The sequence below is a fragment of the Camarhynchus parvulus genome, chromosome 4A (genome assembly GCF_901933205.1).
Source record: "Camarhynchus parvulus chromosome 4A, STF_HiC, whole genome shotgun sequence".
In the NCBI taxonomy this organism is placed as follows: domain Eukaryota; kingdom Metazoa; phylum Chordata; class Aves; order Passeriformes; family Thraupidae; genus Camarhynchus; species Camarhynchus parvulus.
Window position 1 is genome coordinate 8,594,389 of NC_044600.1, and position 19,185 is coordinate 8,613,573.

At 42.5% G+C, this 19,185-nt stretch overlaps 1 protein-coding gene across 1 annotated transcript; it reads left to right on the forward strand.

The window, feature by feature from the left end:
* Positions 1-10,685: 10,685 nt before the first annotated feature.
* Positions 10,686-18,328, forward strand: LOC115914984 (homeobox protein ARX-like). The gene is made up of 5 exons (XM_030967893.1): positions 10,686-10,785; positions 10,892-11,105; positions 11,188-11,233; positions 15,740-16,026; positions 16,913-18,328. The coding sequence occupies exons 1-5, from the start codon at positions 10,686-10,688 to the stop codon at positions 17,136-17,138; spliced, it is 873 nt and encodes a 290-aa protein (XP_030823753.1). The 3' UTR covers positions 17,139-18,328.
* Positions 18,329-19,185: the final 857 nt, after the last annotated feature.

The following is a 19,185-nucleotide window of genomic DNA, read 5'->3' on the forward strand; positions in this document are numbered from 1 at the left end:
ATAATCACAGAATGGTTGGGGTTGGAAGGGATCTCAGAGATGGGCAAGGACTCCTTGCACAAGGGGAGAAGAGAGAAGGCAAAAGAAGCTCGAGTGCAGGCTCTGTGTGAATGAGCTAGCTGCTCAAATCCTGTAGCTCTATTAGGGAAAAACCGCACTGAAAACTCAAGTCCATGCTGAAAATAACAAAAGAACTAATGGAGTCTAAGTCCAATTGCTGAATTTGAAAGCAAGGGGATTTTCATCCTATTTTAAGTGAAAAGTTCAATAGACCCAATCCATTCACTTCCATAAACTAACCATGGTTTAAACCATCTCAGTGCTGGATCAAGCTGGCTTCTAATGGATTCCTGTCCACACATCAACTGTCTCCTACCTTTGAACCCATTCCAAACACCTAATGCTGCACTGAAGCCCACACCAATGAACATCAGACAGTAAATCAAAATGAGACCATTTAAACACATCTATTTTTATCAGCCAGAAGTTCACCAAAATATCTTCAGTGACATTTAGAAGAGAAATCTTCGTCATCCTATCAGGTGCTGCAAAAAAGTGCAATACCATATAATTCCCTCGACACTGAGGCATGTGCCACCACTCAAACAGGGAACACTTAGTTCTTTTTAGGGTCCCTACATTATTTCTGCAAGGCAAGGACCAGCCCTATCCTGGCCTGGCTGCTGCCCTGTGCATATCTACTGAGGAAGCATCAGGGAACAAGGAAAACACACCACTTTCAATGACCCCTCCCTGGAGGAAGGAGCTTTCGGTCTCTGCTTTACATCCTGGGCAGGGCTGGCTGTCAAAGTATTTTTACTTTGAGGTGGTTTACTTTATGCCACATAAATCTCAGTGGTCTCTCAGCTGGCAAAGGATGGCAGACAGCTACAAGTCTCTGCCAAGCATCTGGAGTGGAGGAACAAGGCTCAATAGAGGCAGCCAGGCTGCAGATTCACTCCACCCACCTGGGCTGCAAGATGAGCACACAGAGGTTGGTGTCAGCCAGAACAAGTCATGTTTTTCAAGATGTTCACTGTAGATCTTAAGTGTAGAGGTTGTTCCAGCCCTCTGCCACCTCATCCATCCACCTCCTTCACACAAGCACAACTTATTTTCTCCCTGCCCCTGTGAGTTGAACAGGGCAGCTGAGCCACCATCTCAAGCCACTGTGGCAATCTGTCAGCATCAGTACAACCAGGTCTGAACAATCACTGTTTTTGTGCTGGTTTGCTTCCCTCCCAGACATCATTCCAAGTCAGAGGAATGAGTATATTAAATTCCCTTTTAAAACAGCTTTCTGTGCATGTATTCATTCATCTTACAGAATAAAGTTGCCTCTATGACTCTTGCAGCCATCTTATAAGTTGGCCCAAATAGTGCAAGCTTCAAGAACACAAGTGTTTGATCATGGAAAACCCAAATGGCTTTTCAGGAAAATTAATTTTCTTGTGTATTCCAGCAGAAAGTTTTCACATAACTAAACTTATTTGATGGATGTTGCCAAAACAGTCAGCCTTTTCACAATAAAGGTTGCTTCTAGAAATAGGTAAATGTCCTTCACTTAAGAGCTGGGATCCCAGCTTCAACAGAATAAACAGACCTTTCCTGCACCTACTAACTGCTGAAGCATTTCCTGGGCACAACAGACTCCATCAGTGCCAAAGCAAAAAGGTCAGTGAAGAAAGAGAATCTCAGAACAGTAATGGGTACTACCAGCAGCCAGCTTTACTACAGGGGTAAAATGACACTTTCTTGAGAGAATCCCTCTAATTCCACCAAGTCTGGGATGAGTTTTAATTCAGAATAAGGGAACAAGGCTTGTTAAACCCTCACAGCATTGAAATTAACATAGTTACTCCTACATTCAGATTTTCAGAACCAGAGTAGTAAGCAAGGTCTTATTTAGAGAGAATTTTGAAAGTGGCAGGTAATTTTATTTTGTGCCTGTCCCTCTGTTGTTATCTGGCCCTCATGTCTCAGTACTACTTTTGCATTCATCAGCAAGCCCAGTTAAAAATTGCCTGAACTGCCGTTTGACCAAGTGCTTATCTGCACAACTGCACAACCCATACCATCAGTTAGGAAAAACAATTTTCCCTGGCTACTCGAGACAGCCTAATTACCTAATCTGACAGGTTATTAATGGTCCAAGTCAACAAAAAGTATAATGGATGCTGATAAGCTCGAGCTGCCTGAACATTTGGCACGTACAACCCAGCCAGAAATCTTTGCTGTGAAAAGCTGCCTTTGGCCACAGGACTGAACTGTCTGATTTCTCAGAGTTTCATTTAACAGGTCTATCAACATGATAAAGAGACAAACTAGCAAGTTTAATCCATTAATGAGGACTGTGAATCAGCCGAACAGTATAAAAGATATTTATGTAGCAGGTTAATGTAAAAATAAATCTCTGCTTCATTTCTCAATAATTGTAACACCCTCGCCTCCATCCTAGGAAGGAGAGCAGCACATGTCCGTGTTCACCAGGAAATGGGCAGCAAGAATTATAACAGAGCCCCTGTTTAAAGCAGTCAGTGCTCCCATAACTCACCACAAGTGCTGCACTATTTCATGGGTCTGTTTTAAAGATCCAATTACGATACTCACATGATCCCATCAGAAGCTCAGGTTTTCATTTTAAAGAGGAAAAGAATATATATATTACTTGCAGGTACTGGGAGTACTGGACAAAGGTGTTTCCTGAACAGGTCAAAGACAGAAAGTATTGAAATGGGAGCTCATGACACCAGTTATTTATTTTAACCTTAGGGTTCTACTGGCCACTCTTTTAATCATTTGGCTCCTTCCCAATGAGGTGTAAATGCCTGGGGATAGCACCAGTGAGGCATTTAAGGATGAAAAGAAAGAAAGAGATTTGTCCCTTATATTTCCACTTGTAGTTAGCACATTCCAAAGCTGATGGTAGCTGGAACAACTGCACCACAATGGCAAACAGCAGCTCACACCTCTAAAACCCGAGAGACAGATTTTTCACAGAAACTATTGAAATTCAGTCTGGTTCACTGACTTTTTTAAAATTAAGTAGAACATCTTTTATTGTGTTTTGTTGCTCCAGTTCTCTGTGAGATCTTTCATCCAGACATCTGTAGGTAGTCCACTTCTTTACTTAAGCATCCATTTTCTAGTGCTCATAAAATGAAAGGGTTCAAGGGGGCAATGAATACTCCAGAAGATCTCATGTGTGTTTTGAAATGTCTCCCATCATTAAGCAAAACTTCACACCACTGAAATATTTATTTCTGTATCTCTGCAAATCCCCAGGTTCATGACAGCTGCACCTTGGAAAAGTATAAGACACCTACACACTTTAACGTGCTCTGGATGATGCTCCTAAGTGACTTTAAAATCAAGATACTTCAGGTGTTCCCCATTTACAACAGCTTGTACTCCCTGAAAATAAGTCCCAGTGGCTCGCTCAGTGCTTGTATTGCTTAGAGTACTTTAGGGCTTCTAATCCAGATAAGGTAATTATTGATTTCTTTGCATGGTTTTTCCTCAACCCAGCAGTAAAACTACAAATATCTACATAAGCATTCTGAGGCAAACTCAAATTCTTTAAATTGCAGCAAAGAGAAATGCAAAGCAATTTTGCTCAGAACTGCCAAGTGAGCCATATCAAAAACAGAATTTTTCATTAATGTTAAAATTTTTCACCACTATTGTGGTTTAACCCCAGACAGCAACTAAGCACCACACAGCCACCCAGTGGAAAGTGTAAAAGAGAAAGTAAATGTGAGAATACTCTGTTGAGAAAAAGACAGTTTCATAGGAAAGCAAAAGCTGTGCACACAAGCAAATCAAAACAAGGATCTCATTTCCCGCTTTGCCAAGGCATGCAGGTTCTCAGCATCCCCAGGACAGCAGGGCTGCATTACATATACAGTGACTGGGGAAGGCAAACACCATCACTCCGAATGCCCTCCCTTCCTCCTTCTCCCCCAGATTTCTGTGCTGAGGATGAGGCCCCATGGTCTGGGACATCCCTGGGGTCAGCTGTCCTGGCTGTGTCCCCTCCCAGCTCCTTGTGCACCCCCAGCCTCTCGCTGCTGGGTGGGCTGAGGAGCAGGGAAGGCTCAGCTCAGGCTAAACCCTGCTCAGCAGTAACAAAAACATCTCTGAGTTATCAGCGCTGCGCCCAGCACAAATCCAAACCATGGACCCAAAACAACTACTGCAGAGAAAATTAACTCCATCCCACCTTCTCAAAATCCCACTACATCTAACCAACAGCAATGGCTCATACTGTCCACAAGACTATTGGTGATATTGGATGACATTGGAGGCTGAAGACATTTAATGGATACAATGGTAAACAGGGAAGGGAAGTCATGATATAACCCACAGAATATTATTAGCCTGTTTAGGCAGTGATACCATCATTCTTAAAAACTATTGTTGGGCCAAACCCACAGTCTTTCTGTGGTGTTAGTTCTGTATAATTAAGCCACACCAGTTTCTCTTTTCCTGTAACTGTGTAACACTAGTTACATCTTGAACAACTACATAACTACTCATCTCTCTGATATTCCTCACTTGCCTCTCAGTAACTTGAAGATCAGACTTTGCACCAGTTCACAACTGCAGGGTACCTGGGGGTCCTGGAGATCTGGGCACTCCCACCCGTGTGTATGCAGTAACTCTGCAGCCCATGGCAAAGACATGAAGATTAAACATGAACAAATAGTGAAGTTCCCTTCAAACCAGGCTCCTCACCCTGCAGATGACTTTGCATAATGTTTCACTATAAAGTTTTAAAAAATTCTTCCCTGAGGGCATCAATATTTCCAGAAAAACACATTACCACAAATGGCATTATGGAGTCCGAGAAAATGCAGCATGTTTAGAGAGTTAGAGCAACCTGCAGTAATCTGGGAGTAGAAATCTCTGTTGTTATTTCTCTTCTCATCTCAAGTGCAGATAATTTCCACCTTTGCACATCTAATGTAAATGTTGTGTAAAATCTAGGGCCAAGCAGGCTAATGGATCACAAAATGAATGAATTTCTGCTATTGGATCACAAATCTGAAGAAGAAGTAAGGGAAAGGGAAAAATACACCAAATACATCAAAGAAGTAGTAGAAAGGGGAAGATACACCAAATGGCACAAAGATCTGCAGAAAGTGACATAAAAATTTAACTAGTATGAGGTAAACAGTCCTATGCTGTTCTTTCACGTGTATATGTAAAAATCAATCAGCAGAGCATACACCTAACTGTATTTCACAATTGTGCATTCCCTGACTATTGGAAAGCTATGATAAAATCCAGCATTTAGCCTTGCTTTAGAAAGCTATTTGCTTCCGGTCTGTATTTTGACCTAAGAAAACCTTTTACTTTCACACCATTTCGGGTAACATCAGAAATCTGACTTTATTCTGTCACAAGATGCTAAGTAAAACGAACACATTCAACTTCCCTCACTGTCACGGGCAGTTTTTCCCCAAACTTTCTTCACATTTCTACATGTGCCACAAGAGGGAGCGCAGAGTTCACCTTCCTGAAGTTCTGCCAAAGAAGAGGTAAACTGTTCAATGTAGTCACAAAATGTGACCCAAGTCAAGCTAGGAGCTGAGTGGTTTTGTACAGCACATTTTACAATTGTAAATGGGTAAACATCAGCTGTGTTTATTCTAAACATTATTCTAAACAGATCCAGCTTTCCCAGAGATAATTTAGTAGCAAAGAGTGTGTGACCATTCCAATTTCACATATGAATAAATGATGCATGTAGAAGTGGTGATTTGTTGTCAAGGGCCAGCAAAGGAAGAAGGAATGTGGTCCTCCAAGTCTAGTCCAACATTCATAGTCAGCCCCTAAAAAAAGTAATTTGAAAAAAAAGTAATTTTCACTCTCGGAATTTGCAAACCTGATAGAGGACTGACACCCCTCAGAAACAGTAAAATATGAACCCTTAAACAGAGATAAAAAATGGGGGTTTAGTCTATTATTTAGCACTGTCTAAGAAAAAAGAAATCAATATTGCATCCTTTTTACTTATTCTTGGTCTTCTGGGACCCTAGGTGCTACCAGGGTTTTGCTCCATAAATGCAGAGTCTAGAAGCTTTGAGATGTTAAAACTTTTTTTTTTTTTTTTTTTACCTTTTAGAAGAGATGACAGCCTCATTTAATTGTGACCCCCAAAGGGGTGGCTTTAGCAGATCCAGTAAATATTAATTTATCATAACAGCACTGCTAGAGGTACCTGTGCACCAAGGAGCTCTTCACTTTTTACCTGAAGTGTTTGAGAAATAGTGCACTAGAGCAGTTGCTGGGAGAACACCCAGTGCAATATGTTTAGGTCGTTCCAGGTATCTTGCAACATTTTCATGTCACTTCAACAGGAACCTCTTACATGCCAGCCTTTCAAGAACTAACTAACTAACTAACTAACTATCTATCTATCTATCTATCTATCTATCTATCTATCTATCTATCTATCTTTCTATCTTTCTTTCTATTGATCTATCTATCATCTATCTATGTATCTATCTATCTATCTATCTATCTATCTCTCAACTCTCTCCCTCCAATAATCAACTATATAAAAGGAAGACTGAGGCTCTCCATTTATTTGTCTGCATAAAATCAAAGGTCTGCAGAGAGTGAAGGAAGAGATCTGGAAGTGAGACTGCCAAGAGATTTGGATGGGGACACAAGAGAGGGACATCTGCTCCAGGTGGGATGGTCAGAATGAGCACAGTGACAGCAGTGGCTGCCATCCCAACACAAGGCCTTCTCCACAGTCAGCAACATTCCAATTCTTATCTTATTCTTCTTTCAACTAATATTTTATTGTGCTTTTGAATATGCAGCACAGAAAGGGAAGCTGAATTGCCATGTACTGCACACACATTCTTTTCCAAGCAGTCACGTATGCCTAATCAGCAAAAAGCACCTACATTACTTTCACAAGTTATTAACTGAAATGGGAAACCAGCTTACTGTGATTCCATTACAAAAGAGTTACTGCACTCTGGTGTAGCTGGTATAATAAGTATCAATTGGCTGGAGAGAAACCAACTAAGACTGTACCACAACATTCAGTCTTGCATTTCCCCAGTATTTACAGGATTGCCACACACAACCTAGATCTAATCCCATAAAATGAAAGAGAGGTGCTGATCTTCATGCAGGTCTTCAGGCCTCTGTGTAAAACAGAAACAGAATGAGAAACAAGTTGTGTTAATAAGAATATGAACAAACCAAAGAGGTATACTGCCATTAAAGGTTTTCAGCACTTTGCTTCCTAGGACATCAACCACAGTCAATGCAGAGCTCTCATCAGAATCACTTCTGCTTCATCCAAGTCTTGCACTTAATTCTCAAGTTGGTAGCTATTTTCCTTCTTCAAGCCAATAAAGATCCATGCTGAGCTATCAAACCAACTCCTTGGACACACTCAAGAAATTTTTCCTGTTAACCTCATTACATATTTCATCTCAGAACTTTTTTTGAATGTAGATATGGACAGGATTGTTTTCTAAGCCTAAATATTAAACTTCATTAACATACATTTATATATTTAAGGCAGTATAAAGAATGCTGAAATACATTACCAACGAGCCAAGAGACCTTGACATTTCAAGCACAGCAAACAACACTGCCCCTCATGAAGTTGGAGCTCTGCTGTCATCCACAAACAGATGCATATTCTTCCCTTCATCTTTCCAACACTCCATGGACAAGGTGAGCTTTATGATTCATCTGTCACATTTTACTCTGTATGGGAGCCACAGAAAACCAAGAAAACAGTAGCAACAAGGTTGGTTAAACATAAAGTAAAGAAAATGTATTTAAATCACATTCTTTTAGGGCATTTTTTCAATGCCATTATGCAGCAACTATGACATAGGTTGCTCAGTTGGTGACAAGACAAAAAACAAATCCAAAATAACAACTCAAACATCAGTCAGCAGTGTAAATGCAACCTGCCTGAGGACATCTGAAAAATACAAATGTATTGTGGGTCAGCTTTGGCTAAACACAAGCTGCCTACCAAGCTGCTGTCTCCCCTCTTTGATAAAGAGGGGAGAAAATAGGATGAAAATAATAATGAGCTAAAATAAACACAGTTTAATAATGCAAGAGCCAGAGGCCAGGCACAGAAGCAAAGGAAAATGAAAGATTTATTCTCTATTTCCCATTAGCAGACCATGTCCAACTACTTTTGGGGAAGTAGGGCTTCAGCCCATGCAGCAGCTCTAAAAGACAAATTTCATAATAATAAATGCCCTACACCCTTTTCCCTTAGCCTTTATTGCTGAGCAGACATCATATGCTCTGGGATACCCCTTTGGTCAGGTGGGGTCAGCTGTCCTGGCTCCTCTCCAATATGGGTCTCTTCCACCACAGGCTGCAGTCCTTCAGGAACAGACTAAGTGGTCACAAGTTCTGCCAGCAAACCAGCTCCTGCACCGGCCCCCACAGGGTCATAAACTCCTTTGGGTACATCCTCCTGCTCCAGCTTGGGGTTCCCCCTGGACCACAGGTAGATCTCTGCTCCACCATGGACCCCCACAGGCTCCAGGGCACAGCTGCCTCACCACAGCTTTGCACCACAGGCTGCAGGGGAATCTCTGCTCTGGCACCTGAAGAATCCCCTGCCCTTCTTCTTCACTGACCTGGGCGTCTGCAGAGCTGTTCTTCTCATATTCTCACTCCTCCCTCTGGCTGCAGTTGCTGTTGTGCAGGTTTTTTCCTCTTCTTAATCCTGTTGTCCCAGAGGTGCTACCAGCATTGCTGGTGAACTCAGCTTTGGCCAGCAGTGGCTCCATCCTGGAGCCAGCTGGCATTGGCTTGTTGAATGTGCAGGAAGCTTCTCACAGAAGCCACCCCTGCAGCTCCTCATAGAAGCTTTATCTGCTGTTGTTCATGGATTTGGTTTGTATGGAACACAGAAGTAACAAAAATTAGTCACTTCTGGCTCCTGGGAGATCCCATTGGAATTCCTGCGCATGCTCTCCAAAATGCAGGGGCTTCTCTTTGACCATAGACACATGTGCAACTGTAACACATTTGTAACTATAAAACAAACATATCACTGGCTATTTCACATCCAGGACATTCCTTATGAAGTTCTGACAGTTTCTTTAGTCAGAGGAAATTAGATCGCTCAAATCTTGTTTCCTGGAGTTGACAGCATTTGGTCCATAGGATGCATAGAATCATTGTTTTTCCCAACACAAATGAGTTTGAACACAATTATGGTTGAATGTGGCGCTCTGAGCTTTAGAACTTAGGATCAGGATATGAATAGGGCAATAAACTAGGAAACATCAAGAAAGCACCGTGTTAAAAAACCCCACTTTCTGAAAATGTTACTAGAGTCATCTTTCATACAAGCACCTTACTTTTTCAAGAGTCAGCATCACAAAGTGATGTCCCAAACCTTCTCACAGAGAATGCCACAGGAATAGGTTCACAAAGGTATTGCTCCAGGTCAAACCAAATGGTAGTGAAAGGAATCAAGTCAAGGTCTGAGTCAAAGATGAGCCCTGCAGCAGAACAGAGACAGCAAGGAGTTTTGTCAGTACAAAGATAGAAGCACTAAAACAGTCACACAGCCCCAGTGAGGTGAGAGGAGAGAAGGAAAAAACTGAAAAAAATTGCCTGTGGGCTGCAATGCCAGGAGTAACCAAAAGATTTTTGACAGGTCACAAAGTCAGGAAGCATTTCTGCACTGACAGCCTCTGTGTCTCCAGCTAGAATGTAAACTAATCCAGACTTGATATGAAGACACAGAACACAGAACTCCACTACTCTTGTTTCAAAACTTAGATATAAACACACAGATTTTAAAATCTTTGCCTTATTTCTAATCTAATTTTTTCTGGCTTCAGCTTTCAGCTACTAGTTTTGGGGTTTGGGGGTTCTTAGCCTTATTGTGCTGTACTCTCTGTAAGACTCTCTAGAAAGTAGTATTTCATTCTCATCACCCAAAATCAAGATCTCAGGCTCAAGTCATTTTGTCATCTCATTTATGACAGTCTCTATCAGCACACCATAGTAAGATCACCGAACTGCTGGAAGTCTCCCTGTGCAGGAAATCGTTTCCAGGCCTCCTGTTGAGGAACCATTGCTGTAACAGCATCGACAGCATCATTACAGCAGGAGTGGAATTAGAGATCTCCAGGAAAAAGGACTCAGTCTTGCACGGGTTTGTGCACTTTCCCTTCACCTGCTGGCGCACAGTACTTTGCAAGGTCAGCCTTAAAAAGTTGAATTCAACAAGTGTAAGGTCATGAGGAGCAATAAAGGTAAACACTAGTGATTCTTTTCCCTCGCTCCTGGGTCTCAGCCGGGTCCCTCAGCCCTCACTGCGGACCCATCCTCACCTCTCGAGGAGCCGGGCACGGCTCTCCCGCACCGCGGCGGACACCAGCACAACTTCACCGCAGCCGCTCCGCGCCCCCGAACGAGGCTTCAAAAAGTTACCGCCGGCCTGCAGGAGCGGAGGGAGCGGGCGGTGCGGCCCAGGGCAGCGAACGTCTCTGTGCCCGCCCGGGGGAGGTGGCCCGGCTCCTGCGCGGCGAGCGGGGCACGGCGCGTCCCACCCCCGGCCTTGACGCCGCGCGCTAATGAAATGCTAATGCCGGGGCGCGGAGCCGGGCGCTGCCCGAGCCCATAAAACGCGGCGCGGCGCGGGGGCCCTGCCCGCAGCCATGCAGAGCGCGGCCCCCGCCGCCCCGCCGGCCCTGCACCTCCTCACCTCCTACTTCATCGACAGCATCCTGGGCCGGGGCCCCGCCGCGGGCCGGCACGGTGAGGGGCGGCGGGGAGGGTGGCACGGTCAGAGGTGGCCCGGTGAGGGGCAGCGGGGTCGCCCCACGCCCGCCCGCCCCGGTAACTCCGCGGTTGTGTCCCTCAGGCGCGGAACGCGCGGAGACGCCGCGGCCCGGCCGAGCGCGCAGCCCCGCGGAGGAGCCGCAGGCGGAGGAGCGCGACGAGCGCCCGCCCGGCTCCGAGGCGCCGGGCCCGGTGAAGAGGAAGCAGCGGCGGTACCGCACCACGTTCAGCACGTTCCAGCTGGAGGAGCTGGAGCGCGCCTTCTGCAAGTCCCACTACCCCGACGTGTTCACCAGGTAGCGGCGGGAGGGGCGGGCGCGGCCGTGCCGGGGCGGCGGGCAGGCTCCGGCCCTAACTGAGTCAGTGCTCTTCCCGCAGAGAGGAGCTGGCCCTGCGCCTTGACCTGACGGAAGCCCGGGTGCAGGTGAGTGCCGGAGGGGACGAGGGGCAGGACAGGGTTGAACACAGCGCGTTTTCCCTCTCGTTCCGCCGGGCGAGAACGGAACAGCGGCGACGCCGGGCACGCGTCCTGTCCGCGGCGGGTGGTGCTGAAGGGACGGAGGACGGGGCGCGTTACAGCCCTGGCGGGGAAGCGGCGGCTCAGGGACATTCCCCGGTTGCGCTTCACTCCCGCTTGTGCTGCCGTCCTCATGGGTCGAAAAGCAGGAATAAAAAAGGATAAATTAAGTTGCTTACAGAAAAATTAGGGGTTCTGTGGGGCATTCAAAGTTATTTACTGAGGCTGCAGAGTTAACATCCTTCTCTTGGTCTAACTTAGCTCAATAAAACTAAAAACGATTCTAAATGACTGGTTACAACACATGAAAGATGAATTTGACATTCATATATGACAGTAAGGTCCTGTCCAGGGGAATTTTATGCCAAGCTGGGCTGTGATTGCAGCAATGCCTGTAGAACTTCAGCATGCTTAGACATACACTAATCCCTTGTAGGCTGCTGTTTGCCTAAACTACAAACGACTCTCTTAGTAACTTTTCCTGACTCTCTGCACTCCTGCTTAACAATATCCCTTAAAAACCCTTTTCTTTAGATTCATCTCTTGATAACCTAGAAATCCCCTTTTTATACAGAAATTATAGCCTAAAAAAATGTTTGAAAAGGTGTGAAGGCTTTCAAGTATTTATAAGCTGCAAATGACAATTGTACTAAATTTGGCTTGCACTGTAGATCAGATATTGACTGTTCCAGCACAACTCTGGGTATGTGCCTACTTGTGGAAGACTGAGAATTGGTGCAGCTGCTCGGTGTGACAGTCCTGCTTACTACTGCATAGCTTTGATACTGTTAATGCCAGATCCTTGTTTGTATACTTTGTCATTACTCCAGTCACTGGATCTGCAATGGTTCACACCACAGTTACAATCTGTAAAACTGTAACTTTTTTAGCTTTTTAATATGCACGATCTTCAAAAAAGGCATTAGAAGTATGAATGATACTTTATAATTGACTCAAAGAATATTTAGATGAGCATTTCAGCTCTCTTTGTAGATTTGGGGGAAATTATGTATCCTCCACTCTTCCTAACACCAACAATGACTGAAACCTCCAGTCACTGACATGCCCCAGTCTCTGACAATTGCACATGGCATCTAACAGTGAAAAAGACATGGGTGAAAAGTTGTTACTTTAAATGTTACTGTCAAATTCCCTTAGTGGGGTACATACTCTGTAGACCCTGTGAAGGAATGGCGCAGTGGTACATAGCAAAGAGGAACTTATCTCCTAATGACTAATCTAAAACAAACAAACAAACAAACAAACAAAACATTTGTGTTTGATGTAGCCAAAAAGGAATTAACAAGAAAATTAACAAGGGTGGATGCATCCCCAGGGGATGGAAGGAGCAGCAAAGAGCTGTTCCTGGTATGTCTTTGCCTCCTTAATCCCTTAGGTCTCAACACAAGTGTCCTGAGCATGGAGCACAGAGTCAGCACAGTTGTTTAGTGTGAGCTTGCAGTGCACAGAGCCAAGCCCCAGTTGCTGTCCTGTGGGAAACTGGGCTCAGCCTGGAGGGAAGGGGATGTGTAGGAATAACAGCGATGTACTGTACTTAAACTACCATAATTACCAAATACTTGCCCATGCTCATAGTTGCTCTGTAAGGCATCCTGTGTGAAATGAAGACTTGCAACCCTCTCCCATGGAACCTGGCTAAATCAGCTGACATGGAAAGTGGCATCTCTTTACTTAGTCAAGTGTAAGCTCAAGAAATTAATCTTACCCAATGCAGTCAGACCATTTCTTCACCTCATTTGTGTTTTAGAAATAGAGGTTTGCTTCTCTGGGGAGAAACCACCTGAAATGGGCACCAGCCACTGCATTGTTCCTCCTTTTGAGTCTTGCATGAAAATGAACAAATAAGAAAAAAATGGCATGAATATATGCTCATTCCATCATCATTTCAAAGATATCTCCCTCATCCAACATCCCCCTTATTTATTTCTATAGAATAAGGAAGAATTCCTTCCCAATAAGAGTCCTTACCTTGGGAAAGATGTAGTCAGAGAGTCTGCAAGACCTTTTCATAACCTGGAGCCACGTTGGGATTGCTCTTCAATAGCATTTGCATCTGTTGTTGCCATTCATGTTTCTCATTATTCATATTGTTAGGATGGGAAGAAAATAAGAAAGAGTTAAAGGAATCTTTTATCTTGTTTACCATGAGGAGTAAAAGGTTTCATGGGTATTTCATTGCCATAAACTGCATCAGTTTTAAAACACTGGCTTATAGATATAATTGATCAAGAAATCCTTGTCATATTTTCTCATTACAATCCACTTATTCACTTACAGCAGAAACATGATACAGTTATGCACATCTATGTATCTTTCTAGCATCATTAGGTATTACATCAATTAAATAGAATACATTTTTACAGAAAATTACAGCAAGAAGGGAATCAAATTTTACCTGCTCACATTTTCCTTTACAAAAGACCTGAATCTCTTGTCAGATATGCATGATGCTACTAATTGCAAATATAATCTGGGTAATATTTAGCATGCAATTCAAAACTTAATGGTTTAAAACTCATTCTTGAGTATTAAGTAATACTTTTTTCTAGAGTATTTTGCCATTGATATTACAGTCATAAAAATCTTAAGACTGGTATAACAGTTTCTGTTATGGTTAGTTTGTCACTTCAGAAGTGTCTGAAAATAGAATAAAGGCACATTAAGGCTTTTATTGGAAGCAAAGGAAAACTGCTTAACAAATGGTTCAAGATGACTAATCTGAGTGTTAATGACTATAATGTGTGCAGTAAATTTTGCAAGCTGTGTCATGTCAGTCTAAGGTAGGAGGCATTGGTCTACTCCTGTTACCACTTAAACTGATGGGTTTGTACCAATAAGAAATGGAAAGACAGCTTTTTTCTAACAGTAATTATTAGATATCTGTGCTGGTATTTCCTTCCAGTTTAAGAAATACAAAATCTGAGAGACAATTAAATTTTGGAGTTAAGCCCAAAATTACCCGTAACACTAAAAAAAATACTTTGTAGTCAAAGTGCATGTCTGAGCGATCAAATGGATTTGCTTTAGGATGGAGACAACAGAAATGCAGACATTTAATTTTGTGTTAGGCTTCTTTATGAAGAACAGATTGAAGAACAGGGCTAAGATTTGGTAAGGACATGAACACCCTTGCAGCCTTTATCCTTTTTAGAAAAGGCTGAATCTGCATATCTCAGTGTGAGACAGTTATTGCCTTTTCAACTGGATATTTTTCATAGAAAACATTAAAACTTTTGAGTTGGTGGTCTTCTCCTGTGAGATCTTAGGTAAGCTCCACTTACAAATATTTGGGATTACTGGTTAACAGGGATTTAAATTAATCTGATCCCAGTAATTTACTTTTCCTTACCAGACCCCTGTCTTGGACTAATACTGATGGAGTATCTAGTCATGCCATGAAGGCATAGCTGCCTGGCATTTCACAGGTTCAGATATCCCTTTGAAAGACATCTGACTATTGAAAGCTGATGGCTGCTGGAGGAAAAATCAAAGAATGAGTCTTGCCACTCAAGAATTTCAAGTACCAATTTCAACATTTTGATGTTCTGATTTTCTGTTGAGTGCACTTCCCTCTGCTGACTGCCTGTGAGTGAGACAGTTCTGTGTTACACACTCAACCTGAGGGGTGTAAATCCCTCTGCCAGAACAGCAGCTTTCCAGTGTAAATATAGTGCATGCAATGGAAGGACTGGCACAGTACTTCTTCAGCTGGATCCTGAGAACCCAGAGCAAGTGCTTTGAAAGAGTCAATCATGTCTCTGTCAATTGACAGAGAGAAACAACATCAGGCTCAGGACAAGCAAGGCTGGGGTGTGCTGCAGCCTTGTTTGGGGATCAGCGCCCCGGTGTGTGCAGGGCTTTTCTCCCAAACACAATTCATGACATTCAAGCACCTGAAGGTAAGTTACATTGCTGGAAATGGCCATAGGGCACAGCTGAGGTAAAGCAAGCTGGTTTTTAACCTCAAAAACCTGGTTTTTAAATACTGTAGATGCTATTTAAAATTTTGGAAAACAATTTTTGTACTGTATTATAATTGCCACCTTTTGAATGGCCTTGTTGAAATTTAACTTTCAATAAATAGGTTATGAAAGGAAGAATGATCATTTTTAATAATTGCTCTTGCATTTCAGGTGATAGGTTAGTATATGGCAATGGCTTTAAAACATATGTGACTCTTCAGTCAGAGAGCAGTCAAATTTACAATATTTAAAAGTGATTTATTTTGTAATAAACCCACTAAGGCCTTTATGGAAAGATCTTTCATATTAAAGAAGTGGGGTTTGGTTTAACAATAATTATTTTGCCATCTATATCAATACGTGCTGTAGTATCTGGTAAGACAAACTGCAGAGTAAGTTCAGCTAATGCCTTTATAATGTCTTGTTGAAGGTCTGGTTCCAAAACAGAAGGGCAAAGTGGAGGAAACGTGAAAAAAATGAAATTCTGGGGACTGTTCCGGGAATCTCCTTAGCGCACCCACTTGGTCTATTTTTGGATGTTCCACTGAGCCATTCTCCCCTCCTGGATCACACATGGAGGTCAATGCCTCTTTCCACATTGGCCGTGCCGTCCATGTCCCCAGCTTTTAGTCCTTCAACCTTAGGGCCATTTGGCCTCAGCAGTCTCACCTGGACTTCTCTCTTCAGAAATCCTATATTAAATCCACATTTTGGAAGGTATAGAATAATTTTCTTTTTTTCTAAATCTCAAAACTGTTAAAAATGCTGCTTTTATATTATTTTGCTACTTGCATGTTCTCAATAAACTTACTAAAATGGGTTAGTTCCTGTGCAGGATCACTTGATTAGGAACAGCTAGATTTGGGTTTAATTCATGCTAATAAAATCTAAATGTGTAATTGCTTTTTGAAGACAAATTGTGCATACTTACTGTAATTTTGGTCTCACTGAACTCTAGTCTTCATACAGACTGCTGTGACCTGTGTGGCTGCAGCTCCATCCTTCTCTCTTACTCTCTCTCAAGTATAAATACATTATATATAAAATACATAAATATATTATATATTATATGTAAGTATATACATATATTAAAAAATAGAAGACAGCACTCTTGCTGAAATTAGAGCTTGTATCTTAGTACTACATTAACAGACAAACAAATGCTTTTCGCATGAAACCAATTGATCTGAACAAATTGTCTGCATAAACAGCTATATAAATTGGCCTTTTTATGAGGTGGTTTATTGCTTTCACAGAACAGGCTGATCTACAGCATCCAAGGTTTGTTTAGAAAGGATTTAGCATGAGGAGTTCAGCAAATGGTTGCTGGTTTAGATATCTGCATGCCATGTCTGATCATCGCTTGCTCATTTTATTTAAAAGTATTTTGGTTTTTTATTTAGGGTCGGATTTTCTGCCTTTTTTTTTAAGGGCAAGACACTATACTGCAAAATAAAGCTTATAAAAATGTACATTTGGAAAAAATTGGAAATTTTTGAACTTTTTTCCCTAATACTTTGTTGGGGGGAAGTTGCAACTCAATAAGTATTTGTTCTCCAAAACAATTCTTAATTTGGATAATATTGACTTCTTTCAAATACAGGTTTCTCAATGCTTTAAATCCTCTCGTGACAACAGCTTCAGTACTAATGAAAGCTCCTGGACCCCCGTCAGACCCTGTTCTCACTGCCTTCACTGATCCAGCAGCAGTTGAAAGGAAAACGTCAAGCATTGCAGCACTAAGACTCAAAGCGAAAGAACATTCAGCACAAATCCCTCAATTAAACCTCATCTCCAGTCTTACAAACACTAACAAAGAACTTTGTTAGGAGCTCTCCCACAGACTACAGCCACGGAGGGGAAAGTGAATGCCTTCTCCAATCCAATAAGTAGCTCTCATTAGAGAGACACATTTAAAAAAAGAAAACACACACACACAGAGCTGTATTTCCTGCAGCTTCAGTAACAGACTGAAAAGAAATAAACCTGCTAAATATTGTTTTCCTTCATTACAACATGAAATCAGGCAGTAAATTGGCTTGTATCATTTCTTGCACTGCAGAAACAGAAGCAGGAACCATCTCATCTGTGTTAATCAGGCTAACATGTATCTGAAGCTTTGAAATCACCAAACTCACCAGAAGCTAGTCCAAAGACTCAAAATTCTTTGTAGGAATAACCACTTTTCTAAGCAATTCTTAACTTCTCAGGAGGAACTCTTACATGCAGTTCTTGAGAATCAGTACACAGTTATTAACTTGGAGACCATGCTTCATGTTGAAGTGCAAATGCCAGTGAAATATTGCGTTCTAGACAGACATAGCAGGAACGAGATGTGGACTATTTTCAGTATGGGCTTTTGATTCAGAACTAGGTTAGTGTAAAGAGTACCTTGTTTCAAATTTTAAAAAAGTTTGCTTTATGTTCAGGGTGTCAATGTCTTAACTAAGAAAGTTTAACCTCTGTACATGAACTGTATCCTGTGAAAGTAGGTTAGCAGTGTGCAGTAAATTGTCTGTAGGTCTCTGTGTATGTATATACATGTCAATCAGTAGCTTATAGCTGTAAATATGAGGTTGCTGAATACTTTTAGCAAGATTTCTGGCACACCTTACCAGACCAGTAAGTTAACAGATTACTTGTATATTTTGAGACATTTCATGCCTTGAGTAGTTTCAGAATGTAAATGAGTACTCAATGTGAAGTGTTCAATTCTTCCTTGGACCAATGTAGAAATGAGTGAAAACAGACGCCTTACTGAGCAGGAGTCTGCAGTCCATCACAATCCTGGGCTCCATGACAGGTCATTTTAAAGTCTTTGCCGAACTTCCCCATCCAGGACATGGGACTGAGAACAACTTTCCACAGGTCTGATGCTTTAGTGTAAAGTGAGGATATGTAGTATCCTCCTGGTGCTGTAGCGAAAAGCGAGGACAGGTCATCCTATGCTCCTTTTGCAGCTCACTCGCCTACCTCACAGGGCTGTTGTGAGGACTCATTAAACAAACACAACACTGTGGAAATGGCAGAGTGATGCAAGTGCTAATTTTTGCTTCACAGCAACAAAATAAAGGCCAATAGTTGGCTGCACATGGAGATCATCTTTCCCACACCGGCAGCAGAGGTCCAAGCAAAGTCTGTTCCTGTGGTTGATGGGACAGCATGGAACTCCTCCACTGACGCTGCCTGTTTTCTCAAAACTGTCCTCAAACACATTTACACTGAAAAGATTTTGTGTATTTCAGAACTTCTTTCTTAAGGCAGCTCTAGGCCTACTCTTAAGACTGCACAGTTGAGTTCTCAGCTAGAATTTGAGGTGCAGAGCTCCAGCTACATCACTGCTGCTTCTGGAGACTGCACCGAGCTTGTACTTAGCTCCAGGACAGAGAAGGAAGTTTGCTGGGTCAAAGACAAATACTCATCACTTTCCACAAGAGTGAAGTATTTCTGTTGGGTTCATAGACCTCACTGGTAACACAGGCAGGAGGAGGTGGTGTATTTCAGCTGTTGGGAAAAGCCAGCTCCCTGATGGAGTTACAGCAGGGCTGTACTGTCAAGCAGCAGGAGACTGCGGAAGTGAAGTGAGCAGGACCTCTCACACAAAGTTTGTGTGTTTCTCCCACAAGAGCTATTTGCTTCCACCAGTCCACTCTCATGGCCCAGGCTGCCAACTGGCAGCACAACACTCAAGTGTTGAGTTTGTTCCAAATAAACCTTTTAAGTAGGTTAATGGCTTGGAAAGTGTCATTACACAACTCCTGTTCTGTACAAGCTTCTGTGGTATCGTTCCTTGCCACAAGTGTCTCTCTCTTGCAATGCAGAGAGGTTCTGCAGGAAAGGAGACTCTCTGTTTCATTTAAAGTAGCAGAAACTGTC

What these genes read in the sequence shown, in the direction of transcription:
- LOC115914984 (XM_030967893.1), top strand. Translation starts at nt 10,686, where the DNA reads ATGCAGAGCGCGGCCCCCGCCGCCCCGCCGGCCCTGCACCTCCTCACC. An exon ending in TGACGGAAGCCCGGGTGCAG is followed by an intron (nt 11,234 to 15,739) that starts GTGAGTGCCGGA and finishes GTCTTGTTGAAG; the next exon opens with GTCTGGTTCCAAAACAGAAG. An exon ending in TTAAATCCACATTTTGGAAG is followed by an intron (nt 16,027 to 16,912) that starts GTATAGAATAAT and finishes TTTCAAATACAG; the next exon opens with GTTTCTCAATGCTTTAAATC.